General features: G+C 39.3%; 1 protein-coding gene across 2 annotated transcripts in view; it reads left to right on the top strand.

The window, feature by feature from the left end:
• The window catches only part of VSNL1 (visinin like 1), a 46,128-nt gene extending 32,471 nt beyond the window's left edge, over positions 1-13,657 (top strand). The window contains exons 2-3 of one of the 2 annotated variants that reach the window (XM_054383468.1): positions 12,117-12,332; positions 13,460-13,657. In XM_054383468.1, the coding sequence (XP_054239443.1) occupies positions 12,117-12,332; positions 13,460-13,657 (414 nt within the window). The remainder of the gene's footprint in view (positions 1-12,116; positions 12,333-13,459) is intronic. The other variant, XM_054383469.1, reaches the window with a different exon arrangement.
• The last annotated feature ends 2,841 nt before the right edge of the window (positions 13,658-16,498 follow it).

Below are 16,498 nucleotides of genomic sequence, written 5' to 3'. Positions count from 1 at the left end.
AAAGCAGTTGGAAGCATAATAGTTTGGTCATTGTTATTTAGTTTCTTGATCAAACATTAACATCTGTAGGGATTTTTGTTATTCTTTATTGACTCTGGGGTACAGGAATATTAAAGATTATGTGATCTTACAAGATAAGAAAGCTAACTTATCTGAAAACACATAGCCTTCTTCAAATTCTCATCCCAATACAGAATTCAATTTTGCCAATATTATTGTATTTTTCCATGCTTCCTAAGGACTGAGTAGCTGTTGTTGTATATTCATGAAAGCCTACAACTTGATTTATTTAACATGTTTACCAGAATACTTGGGAAAAAAAAGTCAAATCTATTACTCATATTCATTACTCAGTGTGGAAAAGCAACAGTTGTTCCCCAGTGTGAGAGCTAGTTACCATAATTATACTACTGGGCAGTTCAAATTGCATCAGTCTACATTTTTGAGTGCCTTTTTGAGGTAATGGTTATTAATGGGAAACATTGATTTTGATTCATCCCTCTAGTAATGCTTTGCTGTGTCTATAAATAGACATTGCATTTTGCTCCTCACAAGTGGATTTGGTTGGGCTTTCGGACTTCTAGAGATTTTTATGTAGCTGGGGGGAAGAATTCAAATGGATCTGATTTTGAAATGAAAGTGCATTCACCACCATAATGAGGACATTGGTTTTGTTTGCCACGCAGAATTCTGCATGCAGCTAAAGTGAGTGTAACTTCAGCTGGTTTTTTTGCTGAAGAGGGGAACCACATGCAAAGGAGAGCATGTAATGCCACTGAGCTTTTGTTTCAAGTAAAGCAGCAAGGAATCAGCACTAGAGAAGTGTATTGCTGTCCTGGGTTTGGCTAGGACAGGCTTAAGGTTTTGGGTTGTTGTTTTGGTTTTTTTTTCCCTATCACAAGAGGCTGAAAGGGGCAACAGCCAAGACAGGCAGCTGAACCACCAGTGCATATTTGATACCATACTGATAAGGGAAGGACTAGCCAAAGGAGATGCAGGTGCCTTGAGCAAGTGACTGTGGGGTGGCTGAGCCAGGCCATCGTGGTCAGTGCTACTCACTGTATGTTCTATTTCATTAATGTTGTTCTCTCTGATTGCTGTTCTCTCTTTGTGCTATTCTGTTAAACTCTCCTCATCTCAACCCACGGGGCTTGTTGTGTGAGCAGCTGCGTGGTGCTCAGCTGCAACTGGGCCTGAACAATGACAATTGCTTAAGCACTTTGTATTGTGTCTCCTAATTAAGATATTGAAACTTCTGTCTTTATAGTAGTGTCAAGTAGTGCATGGAATCAGATATCCTGTTGTTGGAAGAATGGCCATGGATAGTAGCTTTCTTTTAGGCATGCATGTGGATGAATCCTTTTTGCTAATGTAGGGATCTTTTTTATCATTTTAGATAATTTTTAACTGAAAGTAACTTGGTCTCTGTCTGGTGAGACCACACCTTGAATACTGTGTGCAGTTTTGAGGCCCTCACCTCACAAGAAAGTCACTGAGGTGCTGGAGGAGGTCCAGAAAGGGCAACAAAGCTTGTGAAGGGTCTAGAGAACAAATCTTATGAAGAGAGGCTGAAAGAATTGACATTGTTTAATCTGGAGAAAGGGAGACTGCAGGAGACCTTATGTGCTCTGCAGCTACCTGAAAGGAGGCGGTAGCAGGGTGGGTGTTGGTCTCTTCTCCCAAGTGCCAAGTGAAAGGATGAGAGAAAATGGTCTCAAGTTGTGCCAGGGGAGGTTTAGGTTGGACTTTAGAAAAAATTTGTTCACTGAAAGAGTTGTCAAGTACTGTAACAGGCTGCCCAGGGAAGTGGTTGAATCATTATCCCTGGAGTTACTTAAAAGAAGTGTAAATGTGGAGCAAAGGGATATGATTTAGCACTGGACTTGGTAGTGTTAGCTTAATGGTTGGACCCCATGATCTTAAATGTCTTTTTTAGTCTAAATAATTCTATGAGTCCACAATTCTATGATTCTCTGCAGATTTTAAAATTTATTTTATACTATCCCTTTGTACGGTCTTACTGCATTCTAGTGATAAGTCATTGATAGACTAAGTATATAAGTAATCGTAAGATCTTAAAGGAACCAAGTGACAGGTAAGCTGTTAGCTGGTTATCTGTAACAGAAGAGGCAGCTCTACCATTGTAGCTTTTTGCTTCAGTGGTGGTTTTCTTCTGGCAAAAAGGGGCTGAAATTCAAAGATACTATATGCTGAAAGATTTAAGTTACGTACACAAACAAATTCAGGGGAGAAAACAACCTTGCAATGCCTTAAATGAACAAGTAGCATGTTCCAGTTTATACTAGTAGGTTTATGGATTTCTCTAAAATGTGCCCCTTTGGTCATGTCTGATACCTGGAAAGAGAGGATGAAACCACAGAAATCCACTGGAAATAATGCTAATGCAAAGTTACAGTACTGAGGAAATAGGACTATGGGGCAGTTTCCCCCTCCAAAAATCCAATTTACTTAAATTAATCTCATAGAAGCCTACATGCCCCAGAGGTGGTTGGAGTAGTAGTGATGAGACTGAGAAGCTCTATTCTGTGGGATGACATGGGCTTGTTTAGCCAGCCAGGTGCTTAAAGAGGGGACACCTCTGGGAAGCATCTAGTATTAAGTATCACTGGTATCAATATCCCTGTTTTGCCTGCATTGGCTCATAAGCACAGTCAGTACTACTAGCACAGCAACAGAATATCCAGGGAGATGGCATCTCTCTGTGAAAACAGTCATCCATATGGCCCACAGGGAGTTTTTCTACATCTTTCTACAGATGGCAAAGAACATTACTAATGAAAAAGAAAAAAAAAGGATTTTCCATTCTTGCACCATTTTAGGGAAGGAACAGGAATGTAATGCTCCTTTACATCTTTCCATTCATCCTTTTGATAATCTTTATTCAAAATCTCTTCCCCCTTTGGGCAGTTGATCTGTGAAGCTAACAGACAAGGAGAGAGTGTACCCAAAAGGTGTCACTGTTCAGATATCTGTGGTTTATGCTAGACCTGCACATATTTCTTAATTCCCAGAAGGTGACACAATGGACTGTGTCATTCCCCTTCTCCTTTCCCACCCTTGGGAAAATCCATTTGATCAAGTCACAAAGAAAAGTCTTCCAGGCTTCTTGTCCTCTTTCTTCTATGTTGGGGTCTAGATTTTATCCAAATGTGGCTCAACCAGGATGCCTAGATATTGTGACTATCTCCAACAGCAATAATAATACTATTGTTCATGTGGAACTACATGCACAACACTTCACATAAATAAAATTAGGCTTTTTCATATGTCAGTGAGCTCAAGAGTGTTGTCATCCAAGATCTTTTTTTCTAAGCAAAAGCTAGATTAGTCCACTCCTTTGATATTTAGAATTTCTAAATATATCTCTCTATATCTATGTGTATATATATAGTTATATATAGTTATTTATGCATGATCTTTTGCACAAGAATGCTGGCATTTCAAGGTTTTTTAATATATTATTTGGCTTGTAAGTCTTGGCATTGAACTTTTCAAAAGTTTTGTATTGTAAGAGAAAGCTTGGATATGGAAGGAAATCTCACAAAGCTGTAATCTTAAAATTGGAATGTGTAAAAAAGTCTTTTGTATTATTATTATTCACCATAGGAAGAGAATTTAAAGGGTTACAGGTGAATAAACCTCCTAAGTAGGGCTGTACAAAATTTTCAGAAGGAAATCTGAAAAATCTGTCTGCTCACAGCTTCACTGCAAAAGAAAAGGGTTGAGACAGGCCTTGTAGCAGTTGGAAATGTGGGAGCACTTCCAATTTTAAATTATTAGGACTTCAATTTATTACAGCTCCTTGTGAGTTTTTGGGTTGCTTAGAAACATAGAACTGAAAATAAGTCAATAGGATATGCCTAGGGATACCAGGGAAAAAAAATCATTGCCCACCTGTCCCTTATGTATTCTGGTAAATACTGCTGCTATTGCTACCATCCCTACTTCTATTTCTATTGTCCCTACTGCCTCTAACCTCTAGCTTTGGCGTCTTTCCTGTTCACTTAGCTCTTCCCCTTTTTGTCCTATATTGAAACCTTATTCTGTGACACATCCTGTTACCAATTCAAATCAGATACCTGTTTGTGTGCAAAGACCATGGGAGTTTAGGGACAGATGTTGTGTGGTCTCCAAGCAAAGAGATGTCAGGATTTACCCAAGTGGGTTCCCAAGTACTCTGTGTCATTAACTCTGCCTAGCCCTTCGGCGTATTTAAACATTTTGGGTACAACACCAAAAATAACCCCTCCAAGTGCATTGCCTGGGGTTAGTTGGGCACAAAGGGATGAAGCATACTGCTGCACACTTGGCTCACCTAGAGGCTGTTGCTGTAAGTCTTGTTATGAGCTCTTGGGATCAAGCTGCCTGGAGGTGCAGGCTGGACTTCCCTTTCCTAGACTTTGATGGCAGGGAACAGCAAGGCACACCAATTTGGGGGCCATCAGCCCTTCCCATTTTCTCTCCTTGAATATTCAGTGCTTTTCTCAGCAGATCAAGTTCTCTCAAGGTGCTTGTGGTACCATAGAACTTTCTTCTTTTTCCATTCCTTTGGTGTTTCTGGGCTTCAGGTTTTACTTTCCTTTCTCAGATGGAAAACTATATGAACTACAGGTTTGGTGAACTGGAAAAGATATCCAAGTCCACTGAAGTAAGCTGTGCTCGTAAGGGAACTGATATATCTCTTCAGAAGTTAAAGCTATTTGTTGGTTATAACTGTATTAGCAGGTTTTGCACTCAATATCAAGAAAAGGGATTTTCTAGTTCAGCACTCACTGAATCTTAAGGTTCAAATCATCAGTTCTCTGATACTTCCAAATCCAGGCATTTTCCTTCCCTTTCTGCAGTTTCCTTGCTGCAGTACTGGCCTCTAACAACTCCCTGTGTACAGGGATTTTGGGAGGACATGTTACATAAGTATATGAGACAGTCACGTATTTCAGGCATGAGAATTTTTTCTGCAGTTCCATCTGTATATTCATAAGATGGTTGTTTCAGACTTTAGTGGCTTGTGTTTCAGATCCCTTTTTGGCTGGAGATAGCACTTACTGATGCTTCTATAGTCCTGTTCATTTGGGAAATTTGTAGCAAGGACTTGACAACGCAGCAGGCACAGCACTTAGGTTAATACCCTGAAAATTTAGAGCCAAAACTCACTGGGAGAATAAAGCATCTTCCAGAAACAAAAGGAAATCAGATAATCTTTACTGGGGAGGGAAAAGAAAGAAAGAAAGAAAGAAAGAAAGAAAGAAAGAAAGAAAGAAAGAAAGAAAGAAAGAAAGAAAGAAAGAAAGAAAGAAACAAAGAAAGAAAGAAAGAAAGAAAGAAAGAAAGAAAGAAAGAAAGAAAGAAAGAAAGAAAGAAAGAAAGAAAGAAAGAAAGAAAGAAAGAGAAAGAAAGAGAGAAAGAAAGAAAGAAAGAAAGAAAGAAAAGAAAGAAAGAAAAGAAAGAAAGAAAGAAAGAAAGAAAGAAAGAAAGAAAGAAAGAAAGAAAGAAAGAAAGAAAGAAAGAAAGAAAGAAAGAAAGAAAGAAAGAAAGAAAGGAGAAAGAAAAAGAAAGAAAGAAAGAGAGAGAAAGAAATAAGGAAAGAAAGAAAGAAAAAGAAAGAAAGAAAGAAGGAAAGACAGAAAAGAAAGAAGGAAAGAAAGAAAAGAAAGAAATGTCCCAGATCAGTGTATTCTCCATCTGGTATGTTCCCAGATTCCTAAAGAGATAACATGGTGTCAAGAAAAAGGATGTTGTAATTAGGCTGGGGCATAGCTACAGCACAGCGGGATCCTGACATTGTCATAGCCCTGTGCTATCACTGACCTTGGGGTAGTGGAAGACTGTGCCAAACTTAAAATAAATAAAGAGTTCCAGTGCTGCTGCTCAGTTAAGGAAGATCAAAGAGAAATAGCATTTAATCAGTGGTAATCATCCTGTTATGCACAAGCGATACTAATTATTCTGATGACAATTTTCTCTGAAGATTTCTTTTTGTTAGCACCAAGTAATAACTGGTCTGGTGGTGTATTGACCTATAGCACTACCACAGCTCAATTAAGTTTCTTATTGTCCAAATCTAATCAAAGAAAAGCTGAGATTGAAAATCAATTCATTTCCTGCTAGTTAACGACCAATTCCCCACAAATATGAATATAGAGATTAACTTTTCAGGTTGAAAGGTTTTTTTGGAGGTAGACCTTGCCAGATGGATGTTTGAGACGAAGCAACTTCTCTTTTCCCATCCATCTTCCTCCAGCCTTTTAGCTTGTTTGGGTTTTTTGTTTGTTTGTTTTTTGGTTTGGTTTGGGGTTTTTTTCCCACAGTGGGTCTTGCTTTGTCATAACCTGTGGTGTCTGCTTGTTCTCTGATCTCTTAACTCAACCCATCTCTTAACTCAAACCATGACACAGTTGTGAGGAAATGGTATTGATTATTCAAGGTCAGCTTCTAAATTCTCAAATATTTCTTCTCTATATGCTTCAAGTGAGCATTTATGCAGTGGCTAAAAACATTGCAAGACAGAATGACATAATTCCTAATAATAATGTAAGAGCTATTCACAGTCCCCCAAAGTCTGAATAAGACACAGATTCTTCTCTGATCCCCTTTCAGCCTCTGAATTGTGAAATTTTCCACACAGACAGGAGAAATTACATTTTCTGGCTCTTCTAAACATTTCTATTTCGTATGAAGGAATAAGAGCTGCTCGTAAGTCTCCCCATGTGTTTATGCATGCATACATGTTCACAGCATTGAAGCTGCTGAGCAGAGACATAAGCAGTAAACATCCATGAGGTTTGGCAGTTCTCCCCAGTTCTTGCTGCTTGTATGATTCCCACTGCAGCAGTATCTGAAATAGTCTCAGTTCTTTGTTGTGTTTATCTTTGCAGTGCACCTCTGAGGTGAGGACATCTCACAAATTTACACTTGGAGAGCTCAGACCTGACTCCAAATAGTCTTTTAGACTGGTCTTTGGTAGTTCTTGAGATTATCCTTTCCAGAGGCTCAGTGCCATGACGTGGCTGCTGCTGAAACCTAAATACCCACGGCTGTGGGTGGTGCCCACTGCCTTGGGACCTGACAGCAAGCTGAAGCCAGGTGGCTAGAGGCAGTTTTCTTAGATGGGACCTTACACTGCAGATATGCTTAGGAGTGCATTTAGACTAGATTCAGCATGTATGGGGGCAAAAGGCTTTTGCAGTGAAGATTAGCTCTGGGACAGTGTATAAATTGGGTTTTTTTCTCATGTTTTGATATCACTCCTGGTCTGCCACCAACACTTTACCCCCGAGTTCTTTTTCTTAATTCACCTTGCTGCAGAAAATACCATGCTGCTTTCTGCTATGTGGCAGTGAATTTTGTCAGCGTTGAAAAGTTGGGGTCTGTATCCCTTCTGTGTACCAATCCATTGTAATCCTGTGAGGTAATCTCTTCCCTGGTACTCAGCAAAACACAATCAGACTAATTTTTTTGTCTGACTCAAGAGAAGAACTTGATTCCTCCGAAGGAATCTGACTGGTAAGAACCATGCAGACCTGCAGCACTGCTTTGTGACACTGTGTGCTCCAGTTCTGCATTTTTCCAGTGGACCTTTTGTCTGTGTAAAACACAATAAAAAGGCTAGAGCTAAGCCAGAAAATGTCTTTTCTCCCAGATACTGAGCAGGGATTCACATGATTTGCATGTGTTTTGCTACATGTATGATTAGCTGGAAGTAGATAACAACCCTTCAAAGGCAGAATGGAAGAAATGTTTTGTTCCCATGAAAGACAGCCATAGCAGGAACACAAAATGATTCTGAATTCTGAAGAGGTGTCTCTATATTAACATGCCAGACAAAAAAATATATGGATGAAGTTGCTTTATTGCATATTCCATCAGCAGTAGCTGCAGTCCTACACATAGCCAAGTTAAATATCATCATCTGCTTTGATAATCTTGCTGTTTCTTTAGTTGCTTTAGTGCCTTAGAGTAATACATTGATGTTGAATTTCAGAAGGTACACACTCTGGCATAGTATTACTATTTTTGTCCATTTATTTGTACTTTGGAAGGCAGAGGAAATACAATTCACTAACCATTAACAGAGTTTATTAGGGCTGTGTTTGCTCTTTCCAGCTTCATCTGCAAAGTAAAAATAGGTAAGCAAAAGAAATTTGTAAGCTAACTAGCCTGGTAATACACAGAAGCTATAGCTGGGTAAGGCTCTCAGCTTTGATACATACTCCACAAAACCCTGCTGCTCTTCCAGGCGGCTTTTCATGCATCATTAACCCACAAGACCCATCCAACCTGCCCATTTTCCTTTGGCTGTACCTGTGGTGGGGAAGAGGTTGAGGATGCCCATCTGTCCTGTCAGTGCAGCATTTGTTTCAGCTTGTATGGAGATCAGTGGCATTAGTACTGTAGCTGGGGTGAGATTTTGTGAAAGATTTTAGTCCTCTCCCAGGATTTCTCTGTGTAATGGAGTGATAATGCAGAGCAGGGAGGAACAGAGAAGAAGGTTAAGAAGAGGATCTTCATTGTGTCACAATTCTGAATATCATGCCTGGATCTGTTACAGCATTCCATTTCTAGTGCAGTATAAAAACATCATCCAGTTACACCTTCTGGAATTTTGATAATGAAATTAAGTTGTAACCTTCACTTCATTTTCAATGCATATGAACAAGACAACCCCAGACCTTTCAAAGATACACAATGTGCCTTTCTCTGCTGATGTGCTGCTACTCTGTGGCTGAGAGATAGGAACATGACAGGAACATCTGTATCTCAGGAATCCAAATCCCTTAGTGTTTGATTACATCGTTAATGCATAGCTGCTGAAATTACTCCTCTTCTGTGGAGCCAGGTTCTTGGATGCTTGTTCATTGCCTGTTATGTCTCTGCAGTAAACTGCCTTGGAGAGCTTTGAGACTGAAATCCTCAGTGGTTATCTAAATGCATCTAAATGCTTTTCATTTCAAGGGTAGCTGGGGATAGAAACCACAGAAGGACTTCAGCACTGTCATATGTAGTTAATTGCCTCTGGCAACAGGACCTCCAAAGTCTAGACAGAAGTCTCGTGTGAGAAAAGGCCTTGGAAAGCCACAGCTGAATCATTTGGACACCTTCGAGTAATGGAAGTCCTGGCTATAGAGACAATTGCTCTTCACTGCCTGTGCCCTTTTGTAGGTTTTCCCTTTGTTGCCTAAAAGCCCCTGGGGGTCTGGACTTGAATGACAACATTTGGATGTGTTCCAGTTGGTTAAAGATCTCATCCAATGAATAGTAACTTGGGGAATACCTTTGAGAAAGCTAGACAGTGGTAAGGGAATACTTTCAGATTTAGCATGATCTCGTGTCCGATGCAAAACCCATTGAAGTAATTGGATCATTTGCATTGGCCCATACTGAGAATAATATATGTTCTGCTTAGTATCATGGTGGTTAAGGTGCAAGTGAAGTGAAAGGATTGTGAAAATTACCTGAGATAAAGTAGATTTTTGAATACATTTAGTGGGAAAAATGCTAGAATCCAAATCTGTTGTCTCCTAAAGCAGTTCCTCAACCGTTAATTTGTTAAAAAATAACAACAGAGTTGTTCTCTTTCTGATCCATTTGACATTAGGTGACACAAGCTGTTTCCACTTGGGGAATTCATAGTTCCCTGATTCATACTATGCTGTAGCTGGTGCGTCCTCCTGAGCTGCTCATTGAGCTTGCCTCAGGTAGGGGAAGGAGGAGAGTGTGAGGTTTCCATGTCCAAGCCGAGACCTTTCATCAGGGAAAAGATGTTGCATCATCCCACTGCTGTGATTTTGGAAATGCTGTTTTGTAGGCAAGCACTGAAAACATTTGCTCAGACAAAAGTATGTAGAAGATAGCTGGGAAGAGACTTAATCTGAATTATAAGGTGTCTCCCTTGCATTGCTGGGGAATTTGGGGAAGTGTATTCCTTTTGCTTTTGTGGTTTGGTTTTTTTCTTTATGTTTTAGCCATATGCTAAAGCTTCAGCCATATGCTTTAGCACATGCTTTGGTTTTGCTGTAGGTCTCTCCCAAAGCTGATCTGAATAGAACTGGTCACAGAGTTGTCTGTGTATGGCACTCCAAAGATGCTAAAGTATCTGCAGTCAAACAGATAAATATTTCTAGGAATTTTATAAGTTTCCCCAAGACTGTAGTTATGTCCGATTTGTAGATGCTATTTACTAGATAATTTTATTCCAGCACCTTTTGAAAGCCACCCATGTACCAGAAAGGTGTCCAAAAACACTCTAGGAGCTAAGAATCAGTAAAACAATCTCCTCCAGGATTTAAAAAACAGAACAAGAGGGGTTTTTTTTCCTCTCTTCCTTTTTACTTTCCTAATTGGTAGCTGTCTGCAGAGATAACACTTCCTTCACACACAACCAGTCAGGAAATACACAGGCCAAGCCAGAGATAAGACTAGAGGAACAACCAAATGACCAGTGTCTGTCCACCCATGGAACTGACTCTTGCAAAAAGCCCAGGCAAGTACAGTTCATCTTGATTTTTGGATGAAAAGGGTAAAGGAGGAGACAATGCTAGTGTGTAGAGTGCACTTTTCAGTAGTACCACTGGAGCAGAGGGAAACTAGTTGCTTTCTGCTCTAGGTTGATCACCTGGCTAAGGGTTTGCAGAGGAGGCTGAAGGCACCAACTTTTCCAGTGGCTGTAGCCTCAGAAAATTCCAGTTCCATTTCCTTACTTGTTTTTGAGGTTTTGACTGAGATCATGTCACAGTGCCATAATGAGGCAGACTCTACTGCTCTCCTCATATCCCCCCTACCTAAATGGCCATCTTCCAGAGATCCCTGTCTCACATTGCCCCTTGGCTCAGACTAGCCTTAATGTAGTTAAGGTCTGTGCCTTTACACCTTGCTAAGGCCTTGCTGTATTTTAGTAGTCAAATCATATTCTAGCAGAGCTGGTTTCTTTTACTCTGCAGCTGGTTTGGTTTTCTTTTACTCCATTTCTTATGAATCATTTCAAACCAGACCAATGGAAGTCTTCAAGAAGGTTTTTAAACAAGTTTTGACAATGTTTTGTAGTCTTTCTGAGCTGAAAAGAATACAAATTAGCAGGTCCAAACAGCAAAAGAGCGCCTTCAATCCCTAATGGATCTTTTACTGCATTTTTTCCCTAGAGGGAGGCAGACAGAGAAACAAAAAAAGAACAAACAAACTAGAAAGGCATCTGTTCCATTTGTTCACCTTACTAGGTGGTAAATGCCAAGGCATAGCTCTGAGCAGTGTCACTGCCTTCTTCACCTCAGAAGAGAGAAACTCCTTGTCTTGCCTGTGAGGACAAAAAATCAGAAGAGCAGAAGGATGTTTTTCTCCCTGCTATGTGAGGTTAATGGTTTAAAGAGGCAATCATGGCTTGCTATGGTCCTCTAATGGGATACTGAACTACATGTTCATGTTTCTCCAAGAGTAATTTAGAACTGGTCTTTGGAATGTCCTGTTATGGTCATTTAAAGTATTTTGTTAAGCTACGGTCAGTTGCAGCGTTCACAGGTAACAAATATAAAAACACAAAAAGCATTGCTCTGTGTTGGTCTCTATTCTCATGCACTTGCATGATGGTGGTTGGCAGAAGAGAACATACATTCCTGAGGGGTTTATGCTACCTGTGGATTTTCAGTTTTGTTTTTTTTTTTTAATAAATGGAATTATGTAACAACTACCCCACGCATCTATTCCCAGGCAGGGAAAATGCAGTTAAAATGCACCCTGGTTGCTGCATTTCTTAGAATGGTCTGGGTTGGGAGGGACCTCTGAAGGTCATCTAGTCCAACCCCCCTGCAGTCAGCATAGTCAAGAGAATGTTACATACAATCCCCCATTTATATCCAACTCACTTTGAGGTTCAATTAGTTAGCATTAAATATAGTTGTAATATAGTTTGTGGTAAGCTAAAAGACTTTTGGTTTTAATAATCATTAGACTGTAATTGTTACGAAAGCTTACATTGCATATCTTCAGTTTCACACAAAGCCTGCCAGCAGCTCTTCAGAAATGCCTCACTTGAGTATTTCGCAGGCAGGGACCCAGGTTGCTCCCTTGCATTGCCCACAGCTCTGTTTTTTTATTCTACTTTGCAGTTCTTCCCCTATGGAGATGCTTCAAAGTTTGCCCAGCATGCCTTCCGAACCTTCGATAAAAATGGAGACGGGACCATCGACTTCAGAGAGTTCATTTGTGCACTGTCCATCACCTCACGAGGCAGCTTTGAGCAAAAGCTAAACTGGGCCTTCAACATGTACGACTTGGATGGTGATGGTAAAATTACGAGAGTGGAAATGCTGGAAATTATAGAGGTGAGATCAATATGACACTCAAAAAGAACATGTCTGAACATCAGTAAGATTTGATTGCATCTTCACATAGCTTTTAGAGTTTAAGCACAGAGGGTGCTGTAGTGTATCGTTAAAAGTGTACATTACATACATTCATGCCTTGGTGGTGCGAGCACGCCAACATTTTAGTAGATGTGAGCTTTGAGAACTGCAGAGTAGATGCATGAATATAGCCTTTTAAATACCCAGCACAGCCAAGGATTTACAAAGCCCATCTCAAAATCACTTGACACCCATGAAATCACTGGATGTAGCTCAAGTAGCTGAAACCTTACTGGAGATTAACTTCAGATGATTACAGAATTACTGTGTTGTTATCCCTGTAAAATTTTAAATGAGCTCTCACAGATGGGGTTTAAGACGACCGCAGCATCTAACAGGAAGGATAAAGTTTATCGCCCTCCTCATCTGCCAGCGACTCACCACAGCACTTAATACCAGATTTTGCTCACGTGTACACATAGAAAGCTATTAAAAGGTGCTGGCTTCTAAACAGATTGATCAGAATTTATGTGAAATATTTTCAGTGGACTGAATAAAAGGCAAATAAACAGCTGATTCAGAGAGCAGGTTACAAGAGTTTTTGCACTGTGAAACAGAGCGCCAAAGAAATTATGTAAAATGCCATCACTGAAATAAATCTACCTCTAAAAGAGTAAAACATATTCTTCCTTTTTTTTTTTTTTCACATACGTGGACATCAGATTCTAAGAAAAAAACAAAATCCTTAGGGTCTCAGGATGTTAGGGGTTGGAAGGGACCTCCAGAGATCATCAATTGCAATCCCCCTGCCAGAGCAGGACCATAGAATCTAGTGCAGGTCGCACAGGAATGCATCCAGGTAGGTCTTGAAAGTCTCCAAAGGACACTCCACAACCTCTCTGGGGAGCATGTTCCAGTGCTCTGTGACCCTCACAGTGAAGTTCCTCCTCCTGTTGAGGTGGAACCTCCTGTGCTGTAGTTTATATCCATCCTTAGGGAAACTAAGGATCATTTTAGTTCTGAGCATCTTTCTGGCAGATGTAAGAAAAATTTTAAAATTACTTTAATTAATAATGTTGAATTTTCTCTTTGGTTTCTTTTCAAAGGCTATCTACAAAATGGTGGGCACTGTGATAATGATGAAAATGAATGAGGATGGTCTGACGCCTGAGCAACGGGTAGACAAGATCTTCAGTAAGATGGATAAGAACAAAGATGATCAGATCACACTGGATGAATTCAAAGAAGCTGCAAAGAGTGATCCTTCCATTGTATTACTCCTGCAGTGTGACATTCAAAAATGAGCTCGTGTACAACGCGTCATAGACTGCACAGAAGTTTAATGTTCCATTCAGTTTGCAGCTATTTCCACACACACACACAAAAATTTGCTTGGACTACCTATAAATGGACTTGCTTCTTGTGTTTGAAACACTTGTGTGCATGAGAATGTCATTTGCTAAAGAATTTTAAAAGTATATATTATAAAAATAAACTGCCACAACGTGAGGTGTGCAATGTCGTTTCATAACACCCTATTCCTCTGAAGCCTGTGCAGCAGTCCTGTGCTGCAGTGAATTATATTATTTATTGTTCATGTTTTACTGATGCTAGCTCTGTGTCTCCTAGAGTGAGTAATGTTAGTGACACTGAATTCCCATGGTAATGTTAACTGTTTATTATAAATCATGTCACCATTCTGCTGTAAAGTAGTACTGGACAGAGAGAGGGGAAGAGTTCCTCAGCTCTTTAGTCTGATCCACACACGTGCTTGTGCTGTCAGTGGATGTAAATGTACTTCATTTGCATGCCTTTTAGGTTTGCCTTAATTCTTACCTCATTTGCATCCCTTCAATCGGGAAAGAGCTATGTCAGAGGAATGCAGTATATATAAAAAAAAATCCTGCTAAAATTATCCCTTTAATTAAATATACATATAAATATATATATAATGTTTAAAATATTGTTTTATTGGAAGTTTAAAGGTTTTATTGGAAGTGTATTGATCTTTGCCTGAATTTTCAAAAGCTTCCACAGAGGTTGCAATATATATGTCCCAAAATAAATTTATAACATTTGACCTTCTCCCCTAATTCTTATTTCGTATCTTCAGCACAGTAATAGAAAAAAAAAGAAAAAAAAATGTTCAGTCTCTACTTATCTGTCACTGTACTACTAGGAAATACATATTTCATTATGAAAGCATGAAGAAAACTTCCTTGCACTCACTCATTAGCGGAGTCACATTACAAGAATTACAACTTCTGGTTTTTATATTTACCAACAGAGCAACTGTTTGTCCTCCAAGATACTAATGCTAAAAAAAAAAATCTCACAGTATACCTACGAGCCAGACCTGTGCTTGCAGAGCTTTTTAAGTTAGCTGAAGGTTAAATATAGTTTATTTGCTTGGCATAAACCTTGCCTTCAAATGTTCTTCCTTTCTTATGTAAGAATCTTTCCTCTTACCCTATGACACTGAACAACCGTTGGTTTAATATAAATTGTTTAATTGTTTAAAACCATTACTGATAAGTTAGCCTTAAAGTGTGATGATTGAGAAGGCATAGTGAAGAGAACCCACCTTCCTCCTCAATTCTATGTGCATCAGTCAAGTTTATTTCTAGACAGTGGCAAGTTCAGCACAGCCCTGGGAAAGCCCTGCAGAAACTGCTGATACAAATCTTTCCTACATATTTCCCAGTTGCTTTAAACAGTTGGTTGGTTGCTTGCAGGATTTAAAAAAAAAAAAAAAAAAGTCTGAAATCTTACAACTGCATGTTTTCTATTTCTTCTTTATCTTATGAAGAAACGAGATGGGACTCTTAAAAGCTAAAAAAAAAAAAAAAAATCAAACAATAAAACATGACACAAACCAAACCATTCTCTGTATTTTCAAATTTAAAAAGTGAAGCTTGTCTTAAAATTGACAGGAAAGACAGTAAGAAGTAGTTTTACACATTTTGCTAACAAATGTGGGAGGGGAGGGTAGCACAGAATCAGTTGTTGCTACAACCACAGCCATCCTCATATTGAAATGTCTGTTTTCCAAGCAGACAGCAAAAGGCAGAAATTTCAAATACATTTTAAAATACCAGAATATTGCTTAGACTACACAGAGACTACTCATAGCAAATTAATGAGTGGTAAACTTTCTACATTTGATTATAACTTAAGACAACATTTTTGAAAATGTTACATATTTCTGAAGATACGCCCACTGTTTTCACTTAGGGTTGTATTACTAGCTGTAGAGAGGACAGTGAATATCCCAGGAATTTAAGCCTCTAAGTTTACATATCCTTGGGCAAGAAGCAGCACCTCATTCTATATTTCCCTGCACTTCAAATTTACGGAGATGGACAGGCTCTATTTATTTTAATGCAGCATTAAGCAATGCACTGCCATCCAAAAATGGCCAGTAACTCAGTCACAAAATGTAACATCAGCACTACAATTCTCTCTAGGTAGCTGCTATAGGAAACTCTAAAGTACCAAGAAGATAGGTTTGAGACCTTAGCAGGATCACTACAAAAAAAATAAGTACATCCAAGCAAGCGCTTCAGTAACTGTTTATTCAGAACTAATCCTCTACCATGAAAAGAGTTGCTTACAATTCAGTCAGGCACACATTTTCATCAAGAACAGTGGTAGATTAAATACAATGTATTGACTTGAACCAAAGACCAGAATTGTTGCCAGCTGCTCCAATATATCAAGTAAGTGTACAGACAACTTGGGAGAAAGCTGAAGTGTTAGCTCAGTAGGACTGTGATAATTTTCCTTAAGCTCTTTTCTCCACAAGTACTAACGAAGATAGTTGCTTTTCTCGCAACCACACGCCTCGCTTTTTTTGTAAGCGCCCTCCTCAAGGATGGTAGGACTCTGTTGGCCCATTACCCTGGGCTTTCAGAAGTGAACATCTGAAGCTTTTAAAAAAGATCACTAGACTAATTTTCTCCAGTCAGAATGCACCAGAACTGCAGCTGGCTTTCTCAATGCATTTCCTTCAATTCCTGTCTACCTTCCACATTTGAGAGTTAAATATATGCTTCTGTAAAAATGACATTAAAGAACACAAAATACCGCACAGCAGCTAAAACCAGAATCGGCTATGGAGTTAAAACTTAACACTACGATAAGCT

Source organism: Indicator indicator, chromosome 9 (genome assembly GCF_027791375.1).
Source record: "Indicator indicator isolate 239-I01 chromosome 9, UM_Iind_1.1, whole genome shotgun sequence".
Lineage (NCBI taxonomy): Eukaryota > Metazoa > Chordata > Aves > Piciformes > Indicatoridae > Indicator > Indicator indicator.
The sequence above is the reverse complement of the archived record's forward strand: the minus strand, read 5'-3'. Positions and strand labels throughout refer to the sequence as shown.